Source organism: Marmota flaviventris, chromosome 3 (assembly GCF_047511675.1).
Source record: "Marmota flaviventris isolate mMarFla1 chromosome 3, mMarFla1.hap1, whole genome shotgun sequence".
Classification (NCBI taxonomy): Eukaryota; Metazoa; Chordata; class Mammalia; order Rodentia; family Sciuridae; genus Marmota; species Marmota flaviventris.
This window is the reverse complement of record NC_092500.1, coordinates 163,020,527-163,038,393: the sequence shown is the minus strand read 5'-3', so window position 1 is coordinate 163,038,393 and position 17,867 is coordinate 163,020,527. Positions and strand designations below refer to the sequence as shown.

Here is a 17,867-nt window from a genome sequence, read left to right as displayed (position 1 = left end):
GGGGGTGGGCATCAGTTGCTTCCTACATGGGCCTCTCCACAGGGCTGCTCACAACATGGCAGCTGGCTGAGAAAAAGAGAGGGAAACACTCAAGAAAGAAGCTGCCATCGTTTTATCATATTTTCTCACAAGTGGCTACCACTTCCTCTGCCATGTTGTTCGTCACTCACATCAAGCTCACGCATTGAGCAAACAGACAGGGATATGAATACCAGGGGGCCAGGTCATTGAGGGCCATCTTGGATGCTGACTACCACACCCTGTGCACAAGAATTAAATTGAAGTAGAGGCAATTCTAAATGAAGCCATGTGTTCAAATAAAGTTTACAGTGTTCACTTTATATCCATTTTGGAAAGCGTTTGAAAACTCTCTGAATAAGAACCCTTGCAGGATGCCCTTTCCACAGACACCCAGGATGACATGTTTATCCAGGAGATGTGGCTTCGGTCTGTGTCCTATCACTACAGCCAGTCCTTTCACTGAAGCTGCATTTGTTTGCTTACTGTCAAAGAGCTGCCTGTATGTGCCAGACTGGAGCGGGCTCTCATGGTGGCAGTAGGGCTTTGGTGCACCACTTCCAGACCCAGTAAACACTGCTGGTTCTGTCCTCTTGCAGTCCTCTCTTAGCTGTGCCTGCCCATGAGGTAGAGATGGCCTGTAGGATTAGCCACTCCCTGGAAAGTTTCCTCTATCACACACAAGGCCCCTGATTGCAGTGTGTAGGGCTGCCTGACCTGGTCTCACCATGAAGCCACCCCCCCCTTCTGCAGGCCACGGACCCTGACAGCATTTCATCAGTAGGGCTTGTCCTGGAGTCCTTCGTGATTTATGAGCTTCCTGTGAACATTAATAGACTCATCTTGGCAGGTTCCATGTCTTGTGGCTGAAATGTCCACTGGGATCTGTAGAGTAAAATGCTAGCACCTATCCTAATAGCAGTTTCTGTCCTAGCCATAGAAATTCTGATATCCATTGACCACCTCTAAGCGGGGAGTCATAAGCTCTGGACCAAACTTAGACCTATCTTTGTTGCATCTTCCAGAAGCTTCCACTTGAGGATGAAATGGTAAACAGCACCTGTGGCCACTTGTATATCTTAACAAATGTTAATGATTCACAGCATTTATCTTCTATTGGTTCTTTTAAATTTTATATACTTCTTATACCCTCTCCTCTGCCTCCCCCTACCTCTACAATGGTAGATAGGAACATGGCATTCACACCTTATATCTATTTAATGTCAAATTGATTGTTTGGGGGCTCAAATTATGGTATAGTTCTTTGAGAATATCTGAGTTCCTCTACAAGCTGAGGTTGGAATTTGTGCACTGAGCACAGTAGGTACTCAATGCCTATTTGTTATAGGGATGAATAAAGACAGGATCCCAGATGGTGTGGACTGTGACTTATCCAATGTTGGGTTACTGTTATGTTGTTGGGGATCTGGGGAGGTCCAGGATGCTTCCTGGTCTGGGGGGGATGTCAAGGCTGTTAACCCAGTTTTCTCCTGGAGTCTTGCAAAACCTTCCATTACTGGACTCTTTGACATGGGTCCACTGTATCTCCCTGATTCCCAGCCTTAAAAGCCCAGGAAGGGCTATACATTTATTAAGCAAGCCTTTATCTGCATATCCCAGCCCCAAAGCTCCTAGAATTATTCTTACATGTGGATGATGAACACTGTCCACACAGAAGTGGGTTTTTTTTGGTTTGAGAATCTTTATTCCTGTTGTATGGGCTCAGACTAGAGTGAGCACCAGAAAACAGTGCCCCATAGCAGTGATTTGACTTCATGGGGCAATTTCTTTAAGCATAGCCTTAATACGTTGCTTCAATTAAGCAATATGATTTCAATTATGCAAATGTGACAATTATTTCAGTAAAAATCTATTAGAAAGGACCATAAAGAAGCTTTCACACCATCATGGTGTTGCCCAGAATGGTAGTAAAGCCATGGTGCTTGAATGTCCCCTTCAGTCTCATCAATAAATCCAGGGTTCCAGACATGGTGCATTGCAGAACCATTCATTCTTTGGAGTTTGGTCAGGGATACAAAAGTATTGGGCAGAGCAGTCAGTAAGGATGAATGTTTTTAAAGGTGACAAGAATCCTGATTTTCTGTTACTCCAGAAATATGCATCTCTTCCCTGAAGAGTCCTAAAATTGATTCTGCCAGGGAACTCCCTCACTCTCCACTTTTTCCCTGTACCCCAACCACCCTAAGAGACTGGCTAGTCTAAATATCTGGGTGCTTTTCCTAAGCTTTTTAGATAGTGGCACAATGCTGCTGTGGGCACATAAGGCTATATTTTCACTGTCATCTCTAACTCGTGGTAGTGCTTGGTAATTACATGGTGCTTCCCATCTGCAAGTCAGTAAACACTTTATAAATGTTAATTCTAATTGTCCAACCCCTCTGCCTAGACAGGGAGATTACACAGTGCCTTTGTGACTCAGTCGTGCATTGGTCTAGTTTTGTCTCTTCAGGTGTCTTTCCTGAAGGTGGCGGAGCGGCTGGCACCCACTCTTCAGAATGACCTTCTGTGCTGCCAAGTAAAAGACCTAAGGTCTCCAAAGGATTAGCGTCTTCTGACTTCAGCAAGCAGATATTCCTCTCCAGTACGTTAGGACCTATAGTATACCACTTACTATTTTTAATTACAGATTAGATTGCTGAGATCATTAGAAATAGTTTGTCTATTAAAGGATGCAGAGTTTTCTTTCTGACATACATTCTCTGCTCCTGACATTTAGAAGGAAAAATTTATCACTGCTTCTTTGGCAACAGTTTTGTTTCTTTTTTCGTGTGTGTATGTGTGTGTGTGTGTGTGTGTGTTTCGTTTTAAAAGTTAATTTTTCCTAAAGATCTAGGGCTTTTTTCTCCTTTTATTCCTTTTCTCCAAAGAGTAGAATACCAAATAACCTTGAAATGTATACTAGTGTATTTCAAAAGCCAGACTAGACTTTAAAGAGACTTATAGAACAGAACAAAATGATGTTCTGCAGTTTTAAGTTTCTTTAAGCATAGCCTGAATACATTGCTTCAATTAACCAACATGATTTCAATTATGCAAATATGACAATGATTCCATTAAAAATTAGTTAGAAAGATTGTATATGTTAAGGTTCCACAGCAAAAATGTTCCATTTTGTTTGGTTTTTGATTTGCTTATTTTATCTTTAATGATGACCTATTGAAAGCAAATGTCTTTAAAATGGCAGAATAATGTGATAAAGCGTGTTTTCACTGGTAATTTAATACTTGGATATAATGAGTTCATCTGAGAAATTCCATTAAAAACAGCAAGGTGCCTGAACACCAAAGCTGAGATGTTTTTAATCACAGAATTATAGTAATTATACAAATCCATGGATTTTCATCAGTCAGAAAAGGCTTCCAGGGCAAAACATGCACTTTAAACTTAGCACTAATAACTGTGTATTGTTCTAAATTATAGTAGACTCCTCAGGCCAAAGGAAGTACTAGAGAGAATATTAGAAAGAAAATGTTATGTGTTGAACATTTAAGGAAAATAGAGAAATAAACTATTTTGGTGGTAGATTGGTAGCAGTAAGGGTACATATCCTGGTGATAGAAAGAAAACTTCTATGTGGATGCAGAACATAGCAGGTGACATTCCAATCAGTTCAGTGAGCCTAGGATTATTACTGTGGCTTTAGTATGGAGAGAATAACAGTGGAATCTCCTCCCGGGTCCTGGAGGTGCTAATTGGCTGGACTGAATTCCTGATTCCCATCTGTGACTGGGACAGAAACAGTGAGACTATTAGTGGCCTAGAATCTGGCTTTCTGGATTGCAATAGAGAGGATCTAAAGAAAATTCAGTCATCTCAGGGATTGTTTAAAATGTCAGGTTTTCACAAAATGTAAAACACATGGGCCCTTAGGAGCTTATTTTTAAGAGAAATTATACAGGAAGATGCAGCTAAGAAATTTTTACAGAAATGTCCCTAAACAAGAAATTTAATTTGATCTACATTCTATTAATCATTATTTTTTTTTTCTGGTTGCGTAGTGGGAGATATAAAAGGGGCATTAAAGAAAGAAGAACACTGAAAAAGAAATGTGCAAGGAAATATCATCTACCATGTCCCAGTGGGGAACTGGGAGCCACTGAGTTAGGTTGGCTCCTTATTTGTTACAGGGATTTAGAGTTGAGGTTCAGAGCTGCCATCTGACTGAGAGTCACTATGAACAATCAGGACACAGTATTGTTTGCAGACAATGGAATAGAGACATGTCTGGACTGGAGTCTCAACATGACAGTATTTCTGGTTTCTCTTCTCCCACCCTCATCCCTTTCTAAGGTGAACTCATTGCTCTGTCTTTAAGGCAGGATTGGATAGTTAAGGGGAATAACTGTCCTGATCCCTCTGAGTGTATTACCATCCACATTTATTACTTGCACATTTGAACTTTCCAGGTGCTGTCGCAGGTTCTATCAGAAAGCTTGGGATCCATTCTAATAACTTGCTGGCCTGCCCTGGGTGAATGCACACGATGAGCACACAGGGTTCACCTGATTGAACCCCTGGACCTACTGTCCAGGCCCAGGCTGAAAAGACCCCTGGCCACAATTTCAATATCTTTTAAGTTTTGCTTTTTCCTTTTTAAATCATCAAAACATGTACCATTGTGGAGAATGTACAAGATATAAAAATAAACAGAATAGAATAGAAGAGAAGGAGAAAAAATGCTCTTAACCCTTCTACCCAGAGAAAATGACTATCTGCATTTTGCCCTGTGTTCCTCTGATCATTTATCGGTGTCCTTTGTTCGTCACTGTGTTACACTGCAGAGGCACCTTTGTGTCCTGATCTACAAATATTTACCAATATTTAACCATCGATGGTATCTCTCCATAAACGTCAGAGGAGGCCTGTTTCGTTCACTGATGGCCACAGGGAATGAAAACAAGGTGTTACCGTCTTCATTAAGTGTACCTGCCCTCTGTGTCTCCCCAGGTCCCCACGTCTCAGTGGTCTCAGTGGTGCATCAGGAGGGTTACGATGGGAATGAATGGAAGAGCCTGGAGGATCCCGTTAATGTACCGCTTCTGCCTGGAAGATCTTCCGTTAGACGTGGGAGAGCTTTCTCCGGTGGCTGTTGACTCCAAGGAGCGGGACACGTTTTAGACGGAAATGGACGACGGCAGCGCAGGGCGGCCCAGACGCACGCTTCCCGTGGTCTAGTCCGGGAAGCCCTTCCGAGGGGACCGTGACGCTCTGGGATGCCGCGCATGCTGGACGCATGGCCTTCCGCTGAGTGACGATGGTCCGCCGCGGGCTGCTGGGGTGGATCTCTCGGGTGGTGGTTCTGCTGGTGCTGCTCTGCTGCGCCATCTCCGTCCTCTACATGTTGGCCTGCACCCCCAGGGGCGACGAGGAGCAGCTGGGGCTGCCCAGGGCCAACGGCCCCACGGGGAAAGAGGGCTACCAGGCCGTGCTGCAGGAGCGCGAGGAGCAGCACCGCAACTACGTGAGCAGCCTCAAGCGGCAGATCGCGCAGCTCAAGGACGAGCTGCAGGGTCGCAGCGAGCAGCTCCGGAGCGGGCAGGACCAGGCTAGCGACCCTGCGGGCCTGCGCCCCGGTCCCGGTCCCGGTCCTGGTCCCATGCATAAGGCCCAGGCCGACCTGCTGGCTTTCCTGCGTGCCCAAGTGGACAAGGCCGAGGTGCACAGCGGCGTCAAGCTGGCCACCGAGTACGCAGCGGTGCCTTTCGACAGTTTCACCCTCCAGAAAGTGTACCAGCTGGAGACGGGCTTGACCCGCCACCCCGAGGAGAAGCCCGTGAGGAAAGACAAGCGCGACGAACTGGTGGAAGCTATTGAGTCGGCCTTGGAGAGCCTGAACAGCCCTGGAGAGAACAGCCCAAATCAGCGTCCCTACACGGCCTCAGATTTCATAGAAGGTTGGTGTGTTTGTGAATGGGAGCTGGGGGTGGGTGGGCAAAAAGGCATTTGGGGTCCCCGTTGGCCACCAGGCAGGTTCCAGCTGCAGGAGGTCAGCAGTTGGCTCTGGGGTGGCTGGTGGCAAGTTTGATGCGATGGACACCAAAGAATGTGCCGTGGATTTTTATTTTTCAGAAACATCTGTTTCCACTTAGTTTCTGGTAGAAACCACAATCATTAAGTGCACTTTCCCCTTGGCAGATGAAGGTAGAATGTCTTACTTTCCTTTAAAGAAGGAAGAAAGCAAACAAAATATAGACATAAAACCTTGAAGTCCAATAGACTGTGATAGGCAGTTTTCATTCTATTCCTTCCCATACGGCATGTCTAGGAACTGGGTCTGGGTATCAGGCCTGGGAACCTTACATGTACCAGAGGCAGTCTGAGATACTTTGCACTTATCCATTCACTTTTTCTTCAAAAGGACCCCACTAGGGGAGGAGGAAATGGAGCTATAGATTAATTAAGTGCCTGGAATTGCTTGGCTAGCAAGTGACAGAGCCAGAATGTGAACCCAGCAGCGAGTCCTGAGTCCAGAACTCCTACCCTTTTATCACCAGGTCTATTGTGCACATCGTCAAAGCAGGTGGAAATGAAGAACGTGACTCAACTTTTTCCATGGGCAGGAGACAGCCTTGTGTTAACCTGTGTTTGTGTCTAATTTTAGAAGACAGGTGCCTTGTCCGGTTTTTAGGTTCACTGGTAGCCTTTAATTAATTTAAAAATTATTTCTGGTTCAAAATCAACTAATAATTTGGGGGAAGTGGTGTCTTCAGGGGCATCCAGTTCTTCCCCCCATTTCTGATTGTAATCTGCTTTGACTTGTCCAGAAATGGAGCTGTGTCCACCTAAGCTCACTCCATGCTTTGTTATACAACATTTCACGGGCCTACAGGCAAGACAGACTCCCTTTTGTCAGAAACCCTCCTGCTGTTATTTATGCCTGTTCTCTTTGGCACTTTCCTGTCTTATGATTTTTCCATTTTATATGTGAACCATAAATTCATGCGGTTTTAATGTAGCATCATTTTTCATATACCTAGGTAAAGAAATCATTTATAAGATCAAGCTTTTTGCGTAAGATTTTTTTTCTCATTTATATGAGATATGAAAAATGCCCGGAGTGTTCATCCACGAACCAGTATAATGATAAGCATGTGGTGAGCACTCAGTAAGAGTTCAAAATATAATGGTGATGCAGCCTCCCATTTTATGGTGCCTTCCAGTTTATGAAGCATTTCCACATATATTATCTTACTAGCTGATCCCTGGAGAAGCTCATTAAACATCATTTACAAAATCCTGGTTGCCACTGTCCCTGAAGTGTGCTACATAGAGCTGCCCACATACAAAGCAATTTCTAAAGAACTTGATTGCAAATCAATGCCTGCAGTTTGGAATGTTTGCCCTTGTGATTTGCAATCTGCCTTCATTTTTGAAGTCTGTCTGCTTTTCTGTATATAGTATCTTAATATGTAAGGCCCATCTTTCTCAATCAGCAGTGGCACCAGCCTGTTGTCCCCATGCTTATCTGCTCTGAGATCTGGCTGACTTTTTGCAGGAGACACTCTCATCAAAAGCTGCCTGGTGTTGTTTTCATGAGCAGAGGATGGCTGATATTTTAATGCAAATCATTCCACATGTATTTGGTGAAAGTCTAGACAACTGTATTCCTATGTGTAAATAAAGTTAAACCCTTAAAATATATTTACGTAGATTTTACAGTTATAAGCAACAGAGGTTAACTTTTAAAATTCTTAGTCATAGCAAAAGATTTGGAGACAATCTTTTATATACCTAGGAAGCAGGGTATTGTGAAAGATTCAACAAATCAGAGGAAGCAGGGAAGTAGAATTAAGTTCAATAAGTAGTAACTTTGAAAAATAGCAATGTTTCAGAAGAAGTGGGATTAATGTTATTATAAGAATTCTGCTCTTAAGTGGGGGATCATTTGGCCAGGAGTTTATAAATCATGAGTCTTGCCTCAGATTGGTGGCCAGACTGCATTGCACTGAAGTATCTTTTCAATCCTGGCTCATGAGTCTTCCATCCACACCTAGTTAAGGAGAAAGAAGGGAGTGGAGAAGGTCGGATTTCAGATCTGTCTTTTATAGTGACTTGGAGCAAGTGATGAGACCTTGGAAGTATGAAATAGACCTTTAAAGTAACTTATTTGCATTTCCAAACATACCTTAAAGAGAGTGATTTTGCATATGGGGTTTCCTTAGTCCAAGAGCTGGAGCAGTTTACCAAGACTCTGTGAAAAAAGAAAGGGATAAATAAAAGCCCCTGCAATGCTTCCAGATGGTAATAGATATATAAATTTAAAGGTAACTGTGAGGCAGGTGGCATGATGGCCCAAGCATGGGGCACTGAGACCTCAGGACTGAGATTCTTCCTCTGTGAATAAGAGACTCCATGTGCACTCCATCCCTGACCCCTACAGCCCCAGCCTCAGATCCTGGACTCCATTTCTTCACAACTTTGCCAAGCTATCTTTTCTAAGGAGTCTCCATCATCCACTCTGCTGAGTGACCCAGGACAAGCCACCTACACTTGGGGTACTCTCCTATAAAAGGATGAATTCAGACAGATTACCTAGGAGGTCTCGTCTGGCTGTGGCAACTCTACAACGGGTGCAGCTTCCAGAGAGCATGGCACACTGTGACTCTCTATTTTGTTATCTATATGATTTAATTATTATCAGTCTCCAAACACGGGGAAGCAATATCTGCCTCCTTTCCCCAGATGTTTCATTGGCGTTTATTTTTGTGTTGTGTTCTTACATAGTTGCACTAACATTTTACAATCATCTGGAAAAGGAAGTGTGGTCAGGACCTGGGCCTTGGATGCCTCACTTTTGATCTGCTCAAGGAAACAGACAATTCCTTCCTTCATGTTATAGTTCAGTTATTCCTTCGGTATGGGATATACACCCAGGCATTGAAATCTGAGTGGCACAGCATTTGGCTTTGATTTAATGTTTTTTCAGTAGAACTCTTGGACATTGGTTTAACATCATCTTATAAAACAATTTAGCCTTCTGAGTCATTCCTCTTTTGCAATCCAGACATCTGACAGTGGGACTCGTGGGCAAGCATTTGGGTCTGCTGTCTCCATGGGGTTGCCCTAATGTCACCCACCGGCCTGTGCAGCTCATCCTCCTCCAGGGGGAGAGCTGTGATGACAGGGGGTCAGATGCCCAAAGACTCTTTTTTTGGAGTGAGGTGAAGGCAAGCTATGATCTGCAAGGAAATGGAGGTTTTGAGAGTGCTGTAGTATGAATATATCCCCTCCAAAACTCAGGTTCTGCCAATGTGACAGTATTAAAAAGAGGTGGGACCTTTGAAAGGTCCTGAGGGCTCGTTTCCCTGTGAATGGGAGTAAGACTCATAAAAAAGTCTTCCTGCCACCTTCAGTAGCTTGCCCTTCCACCGTCTGCCAGGTGAGGAAACGGTGGTCCTCCCCTCTGGAGGTACAGCCCTCAACAAAAAACAAACCTATCAGCACCTTGATCTTGTAGTCCCCCCACCACCAGAACTGCGCGCAAATACGTTTCTATTCTTTATAAATTACCCAGTTTTGGTGGTGTGTTTGTTTGTTTTTGTTTTTTGAAGCAGCACACAATGGATTAAGACAGAGGGTACAACCTGGGCATGGTAGTTTATGCCTGAATACCAACTACTCAGGAGGCTGAGGCAGGAAGATCTCAAGTTCAAGGTCAGCCTCGGCAATTTAGCAAGTCCCTATCTTAAAAATAAACAAAAAAGACGAAACATACCATAAGAGGTGAGATACACTTTAAGACAAGAGGATATAGAAATTACTATAAAAATTAGTAGCAGACTGTATGGTTGTTCCCAAGCTCTGGACTCCACAACCAAAACCTTAGGGAGATATTGCTGAGTTTTGGACTTCCATTGTTTGTGTATCTCCAAGTGACTTCTAAGGGACACTCTGTAACTGACCTCCTTGCTCAAGCGTATCCAGACAAATCAAATCCAGTTCCAGGACTGGCTTTGAGCAATCTAGAGTCATCCATTGGTGAGAGATGTGCCTGGGCAGGAAATGGACCCTTTTCTCAGTGTGCATTCGGACCTCTCTGTCGGCTGCTTTATGGCATGAGGTAGAAATGGTAAAACAGGTATTTGGATGCTTTTCTGGGCATTGGGAGATCTTGGTGTGGAAATAAGGAAGAGTAGAGGTTCAGGTCTTGACTTAGGGCTTAAATTCTCTGCCAGTGACTCCAGGGGATTGAAAGTGGCAGAACTCAGTGGAATTGGTTTTCCATTAAGTAGTGAGTGAGAAAGCCTGTGTGATAGATGGTTCTTGTGTCACCTCGCCTGTGTGCTCTGTCCCTTTCCCTGTCTGACATCTACCCATTTGTTTGTTGATGCCTTAAGTTCCTTTGAGGAGGGAGAGATGCTTTTTATTCCAAAATTAGAATTAAGAGGCTTAAATGCAAATAAGTGGCTTGATATTTCACTTACAAGAGTAAAGTATTTCTATGGTGATGATGAGAAAGAAAGTAGCCCAGCCTTGGTTTCAGCCAGTGGACAGGAATCTGCACCCCAGGCCCTCCATCAGGGCCTGGCCAGCAGGAGCATCCCTGTAAGAATAAATACTCTTCTATTAAAGAATATTTTGAAATTCTTGATAATTCTTGAATACAGGACTCCACATTTTCATTTTGCACTGGGACCTGCCTGCTAGGGGCCAGTCTGCCTCCAAGACGGGGAGGGCAGGAGGAAATAGTTAAGGAAAAGGGCAATAGAATTAGAAGGTTAATTGTACAGTTCTGACACCTTTACCAAGGATCCACTCCATTGACCTTCAGCAGGCTGGGACAGACGGAACCTGTGTATGGAGTATTTTGTTGCAAGATTGAGAAACTGGCAAGTCTGAGTTTGTATTATCATTTTGTGGTTGGTGATTTCATTATTTTTATTTAAGTGACTTATTTCCTAGGGGCCTTCTCTCCTCCTCCTCTTCCTCCACCTCCTCTTCCTTCTTCTTCTTTTTCTTTCTTTCTTTCTTTTTTTTTTTTTTAGTTGAGGTGTCACTTCCCGGTTTAGGTTTCATATTAATAATATATTATAAGACAGAATTTCTGATGCTATGGAGTGACCAACATGGAGGAACTTGACTTTGGCTGAAGTAGTTAGGAAGGACTCAGGCTCAGAGAAGAGAGGGGACCTGAACTGGGGTCTCACACTAGTTGGAAGGGGATGGTGCTCTGTGTGAGTAGATGTTGGGTGGGAAGAGGAAGGCACAGGGCCACCTTCACACAACTGGTTCAGACCCTTTGTATGACAAGTGCCACTATTCAGATTTCAACTTTCTCTGCCACCCTGGGCAGGAAGTGGTATTTGAAGGGAAGGATCAATTGTATTCTAATCAGGCCTCCAGCCTCTCCTCAGGGCTGTGGATGAAGTCCTGCAGAGAGGCTTAATCAGCGTGTATGTGTGGAATCCCTGCTCTGTGTGCAATGTCTCCACCACTTGGAGGGCTAAGACAGGAGAATAAGCCAGGTGTCAGGCTGCCTGTGCAGGAAGACAGAACTCTGAGTGAGTGAGGGTTCAATGGGGAGACTCACCGTTAGTGTTGTGGGCTTCAGAATTGGTGACTGGATGCCAGTGGATGATCAGGGGTGAAACTGGAGGAGGTGGGACTTAAGTTGGTCCTGAAGTTAGTGGGGAACAGAATGGCAGCAGAGGCAGAGTACCAGAAGACAGAGCGACTTGAAAACAGGATTGGGGGTAGGATTAGGAGGAAGACCAGTGTTACCAGCAAAGAGGACCTGAGAGTCATTGGACATGTAGCTCATGAGGGCCTTGGAGCCAGACACAAGATGGTCTGAATCTAGAAATGTGCTACAATTAGAAGCTCTTCCTTTCCTAGGAGATGGAGAGCCCAGCTCTTGGGCCCTTAACATTTGCTGTGGGTCCTGAAAGAGTCCTGGAACAGCATCCTGGCAATCCCAGTGGTAAGAGAGGCCATTGCTTAGGGTTTATGTCTGTGCATCTGCAATGGGCACTATTTCTGATATTTCACAAGCATGGTTTTATTTAATCTCCTCTTTACCAGCACAGTGGACACTCTCATTATCTCCATTTTATCAGTGTGGAATATGAAGTTCAAAGAGGTTAAGTTACATCCATCCCCTAAGGTTTGCCAGCTAATGATTGACAGGACCAAGGTTCCAAAGCCTGTGTCTGCCTTAACCTTAGAACGCAGCCCTTCACTTTGCCACTTCTCCTGCTCTGAAGGCCTCTGACTAAATATGCTCTTCTCTGGTCCCAGAGTGATATAAGGAAATCTTACAAACATAACCAAGTCATACAAACACCCTTGCAGGAGGCCTACTCTGCAGTGTTGTACAAACTTTCTGGGGAAGAAGTTTTGATCAGAAAGAAAAACATGAGATCTTGGGAAAGACAAACAGGCACAGGAAGATGGTTAAGACAGATTGATTAACTCCACCAACCGAAGAACACGTAGCATTGTTTAGTCCTTTTGTGCTGCTCTATCAGAATACCACAGACTAGGTAATTTATAAACAGTAGAAGTTTAATTGCTCATGGTTCTAGAGGCTGGGAAGTCCAAGGGTATGGGCCTGGGGCTCGTGTCTTATGAGGCCTCCAAGCTCCATCATAAAGTGGTAGAAGGCAGGAGGGCAGGTAAGTATGTGAAAGACAGAGAGAAATCAGGTGGAACTCCTCCAGTATCAGGAACCCACTTGCAAGGTAATGGCAATAATCCATCCTTTTTGTTTGTTTTTTGGTACCAGGGATTGAACCCAGGGGTGTTCAACCAATGAGGCACATCCCCAGCCCTTTTTATTTTTCACTTTGAGACAGGGTCTCTTTGCTAAGTTGCCGAGGCTGGCTTTGAACTTGTGATCCTCCAGTCTTGGCCTCCTGAGCTGCTGGGATTACAGGTGTGCCCGGTGGTGCCCTGTACAAGGCCTTAATCCATTCTTGACCTTATCACCTCTTAAAGGTTCTGCCCCTTAATACATTTATAATGGCAATTAAATTTCAGCATGAGTTTTAGAGGGGAAAGTCAAACCACAGCAAGTGTTTATAAGCCTTTAGCATGAAAAGCTTTATTTAAACTGCTCAGAAGCTGCGGTTCTTTCAGAATCTTTGCTGCATTATGGGGGAAAAAATGAGGAAGGGACTTGAAAGAGTCAGGAGAAAATATTGAATTCAAAACACCTCGTCGTGTGCCCTTAAAGAGCTGTTTGGCATGCTCGTCAGTTCCTTGAGGGCAGAGACAAGGTTAAAATTTCTGTCATATTCTCCAAAATGTAATATTATATGTATGTTTGGGATTTTATATAAACCCACAGTCCTGGAGCACTCCATGATTGGATCCCAACCTCCCTTTCCAGCCTCATTTCCTACTGCCTGTCCCCCCCCATCCTCCTGCCTGTCAATCATGCCTCTTCCTGGCCTGTGCCCTGACATTCTCCTCTGTAGCCGGCCTCACTAGGGATGCCCTGGCTGTCTGTACATCCTGTGTTTTACATTCTGTTTCCTCTCTGAAATCTTTTCCGGTTCTTCCAGTTGAAAGGTCTCTCATTCTTTGCAAAGTAGCATCTTGTGCTTGAGGGCACGTCTCATTTCCCCACCTAGTTTCACAGTCCTTCATTCAAATTTAACCAGTCTTTGCTGAGAACTTCTAGCAACAGTAATTGAAAAAGCAGGTTTCACTCTTCACTGATTGCAAAGATCTCCTGGCAGTCTTTGCAATCCATATCATCCCATCTGGAGCTGAGCTAAGTGAGGTTCTGTAAGCCTCACTTGCCTGCCTGGACTTCTGACCCTCTAATCACCATTCTATGCAGTACCCTCCTTGCGGGCTGGATCCAGGGCTCACTCAGCTCTCAGCTGCTGAACCTCACTGTATACACAGCACAATCAATATAGATGTAGAAAGTTGCCTGAAACTTTTTGGAAGAAAAGTTTATAGGAAATTCAAAGTACACACAGTGCTCACATTATTGATCTACTGGGCTCTTACAGTTCCACTGGAAATCAGTTGTTTGGATAGGAGGACATTTTTCATATAAATAATCCCAGAGTTGAGGCTTAGGTCCTCTGATTTCAAATCTAAACTGAAGAATACAAATGCCAAGTGGCTGGGGACAAGAAAGTATGGAGGGTATCCTTAGAAAGTTATTTTCTTTTTCTTAGGCATGACTAGTTTATTCTCAATCTAGAATCTAATAATTAAATCACTTTTAAAAGACCTTTTAGCTAGGTGCAGTGGCACCCGCCTGTAATCCCAGCAGCTCTGGAGGCTGAGGCAGGGTGTTCGCTAGTTCAAAGCCAGCCTCAGCAAAAGCGAGGTGCTAAGCAACTCAGTGAGACCCTGTGTCTAAATAAAAATATAAAATAGGACTGAGGATGTGGCTCAGTGGCCAAGTACCCCCGAGTTCAATCTCTGGTACCAAAATATATATATATATGACCTTTTATTTTTATTTTGAAATAATTTAAAAATTATAAAAGACTTGCAAAAATAGTACAGAATTCTTATACCCTTTACTCAGTTTTCCCTAATGCCAGAATTTTGCACAATCATGGTATAGAGATCAAAAGTAGGAGAATAGCATTGATACAGTTATTATAAACCCTCCTTTTCTGTGGTTTTGCTTTCCTCAGATTCAGTGACCCACAGTCAACCGCAGTATGAAAATACTAACTGGAAAATTCCAGAACAAATCATTCATAAGTTTTAAATAAATTGTATTATAGTAATATTGTTGTAATTATTCTATTTTATTATTATTAGCTGGTGCTAATTTCTTACTGTTCCTAATTTATAAATCAAACTTTACCACAGGTCTGTCTGTCTGTCTAGGAATAAACAGTGTATGTAGGGTTGATGCTGTTGACTAAGGTCTCCGTCTAGGATAGGAGGGAGACTCCTTTACGATAATGTGAACTAACTTATGCCTAAGTTGTGTTTGGTGTTGTTATTGGGTTTATCCTTCTTGGTGTTCTCTGAACTTTATAGTCTGCATATTGGTGTCTGTCCTTCATTTTGGGAAAATCTGGGGCAGGACTATTGAAGAGCTCTCCTTGCCCTGTTCCTTCTCTCTTCTTCTGGAATCCCAGTGAGGAGTAGCCACACTGTTTCACCTTGTGTCAAACAGGGTTCTGATTGTTTTTTACTCTTTTTCTCTGTCCTTCAGTTCGGATCGTTTTTATTGACCTACCTCAGGCTCACAAAGTCTCCTTGGTAGATTTGATGAGCCCATTAAGAGGCATTTTTTTTTTAATCTCTGTTACTGGATTTTTCATTTCTGGCATTCCCATTCGATTCTTAACAGTTTCCATTTCTGTTCTCAAGTGGCCAATCTGATTGCACACATTTTCTACTTTTTCCATATTAATCCTAGTACTTTGAATTCCCTGGTAGGTAGTTCCAGAGACTGTCTCATATCTAAATCTGGTTCTGATGATTGCTTTGTGTCTTGGGATTTTTTTCTTGCCTTTCCTCAGCCTCATAACTTGTTGAAAGCCAGCCATCTTGTGTAGATGGTGAAGCCTGAGGTCAATGGTGTTTGCCTGTGGGAATGGCTGCTCCTTCAGTGTGGCGTGTGTGTATGGAGGGGGGTGGTCATCTGCAGATGCTTCAGGACTCACCGTGTGGTCATGTCCCCGTAAATCCATCCGCTGAAAATTGAAAATGCTATAAGCTGAAAATGCATTTAATACGTCTGTCAAAATCATAGCATATTCTAGCTTCCCTTAAACATGCTCAAAACACTTCCATGAGCCTAAAATTGTGTGGTCAACTAACGCAAGGTCTATTTTATAAAAAAGTGTCAGCTGTCTCAAGGAATCTATCGACTGCTGTGCTGAAAGGGGGAAACAGTGGGGTGTGGGTGCACTTTTGTCACTGGTGAGCACAAAACAGTGTCAGTTTTAAAACCATCCTGCACCAGGGCTGTCCAGGTGAGAGCCAGGCTGCAGGTTCATTGCTGTGGTGGTGACCCCTAGCGCACCACACTCTCCCAGTCTTTAGTGATAACCTCTTGTCTAGGACAGGTTGTCTTGCCTGAGCACCATCCGTTCAGCTCTGGAACTGAACTTTGCCTTTTCTCCGAGTCTCAGAGAAGGTCTCTGGGCCCTTCTCCTGTGCAACGTTCCACTGTCACAAGCGCTCCAGCATTATCTGCTGTGACCTGTTGTTACTCAGAGCTCCTTGGCTTAGCTGTGCAGGGCAGTGGGAAGTGGAGTTCACTCTGGGTACATGCTTGGGTGGATGTATATAGCACCATACATGCTGTGCCGTGGGCACACAACGGGTTAAAGTTTCCAGGCTGGTGTGAGGACCTCACCACAACTGATACTAGTGCTTCTGTGCCTTCTGAGTGAATGCAGCCCATGCGTACAGAGAGAACCACCTCCCTGTACCCCCTGGTGCTGTACGGGTTGCGTTGGCCGCAGCCAATGTTTCCCTGCACTGTCTGGTTTGCTGGATAAAGGGAGCCTATGAGTGGCAGTAATGAGATGATTTAAACTGTAAGCAAGGAAAGGGTCCATCCTTCTTCCCTCGCCATCTAGGGAAAGGGCTGCTGAGCTCATGCCCAGGTGGCTTTGTCCCCATTCCAGGGCCTGTGGGAGCTGAGGTACATGGAGGGTAAACCAAGGAGGCTCTATGATGGAGGTGCCCCCCCCTAACTCCTCTGACTCCTACCCTCTGCCCTCTGCCCTCAGTGACCTGTTTTGATCGTAGGTATAAAGGGAAGAAGTAGACCTTTCCAATCTTGGAAAGTTATTCAGTTTATCAATTGGTATGGGAAACGCAATTCTGAGAGGAGGTGACTTCATCTAAAGGTTTTTTTGTAGGGAGGATACTGACTTCAGAGAACAACCATGGGAAATTAAATTGCAGGAGGAGGTAATTAGGTTAAGTGCTACTGGAAGCTTCTCAGCTTGTAAAATGGAGGAATAGATGTATAATGGGATACAGTGAGATGTGTGCTCTGATATTTTTAAAGACTTGGATATTCAGTGGTCTTTACTCATTAGATCTGCCTTAGGTATTGTCAGTGCTGGTGGTAGATGAGTTGGAGAATGCAGTTCCTGCTCCATCCCAAGCTCCAGAGCCTAGAGGAAGGGACACCCAAGTAGATGGTAACCGCAACACAGTCTTACAAAATGGTATAGAGGAGAGAGAGAATTCACTGTATGGAGAGTGGAATGGCCAGATATGGCATCACCCTTGAGTGTGGTTTTGAAATAGGAGTATGAAGGGTTCAGGCCCAGGGGCGTGAGTGTGTTGTGAGGGAGGGGAGAATTTTAGGCAACAGGAATAATGTGAACAAAACATGGAGGTGTACAGTGGGTTGGCATATGTGGAGAACTACAGGTATTAGATCATGCTGGAGGGTTAAGTAAGAGCAAAATAGGTTGGAGTGGGAGGACAGGGTATGGCAAGGGGACAACCTTGAAGAATTAGGCATGGGCAAGGTTATTGGGGTTTGTATGCTGAGTGTTTGTCATTTCTTCTAAAGGACATGTCAAGTATGGACTGTTTTAAATGTGTTCAATTGACTTTCTTGCTGGGTCACACTGATACTAGGTGGATTGGAGTGGAGGCAGGTTTGGGAGATAGCCTGGCAACTCCTTGAAATGTCAAACAGAGTAACCATGTGACCCAGCAGTTCCACTCCCAGGTGTATGGGAAATGAAAACATAAGTTCATTCAAAAACATGTACACGAGTGTTAGTAGTAGCATTGTTTATAACAGCCCAAACACCCATTGGTGGGTGGATTGATAAAGGACTGATAAACAAAATAGTATATCAAAAGCTATTCAGCATTAGAAAGAAATGAATTCCAATGTATGTTGCAACATAAATCGCCTCTGC

The 17,867-nt window shown here is 44.0% G+C and overlaps 1 protein-coding gene across 1 annotated transcript in view; it reads left to right on the top strand.

The window, feature by feature from the left end:
* Nucleotides 1–17,867, top strand: part of Csgalnact1 (chondroitin sulfate N-acetylgalactosaminyltransferase 1) — a 313,956-nt gene that overhangs the window by 223,434 nt on the left and 72,655 nt on the right. The window contains exon 4 of the mRNA XM_027927004.3: nt 4,987–5,933. Coding sequence (XP_027782805.1) covers nt 5,294–5,933 — 640 coding nt within the window. The 5' untranslated portion in view covers nt 4,987–5,293. The remainder of the gene's footprint in view (nt 1–4,986; nt 5,934–17,867) is intronic.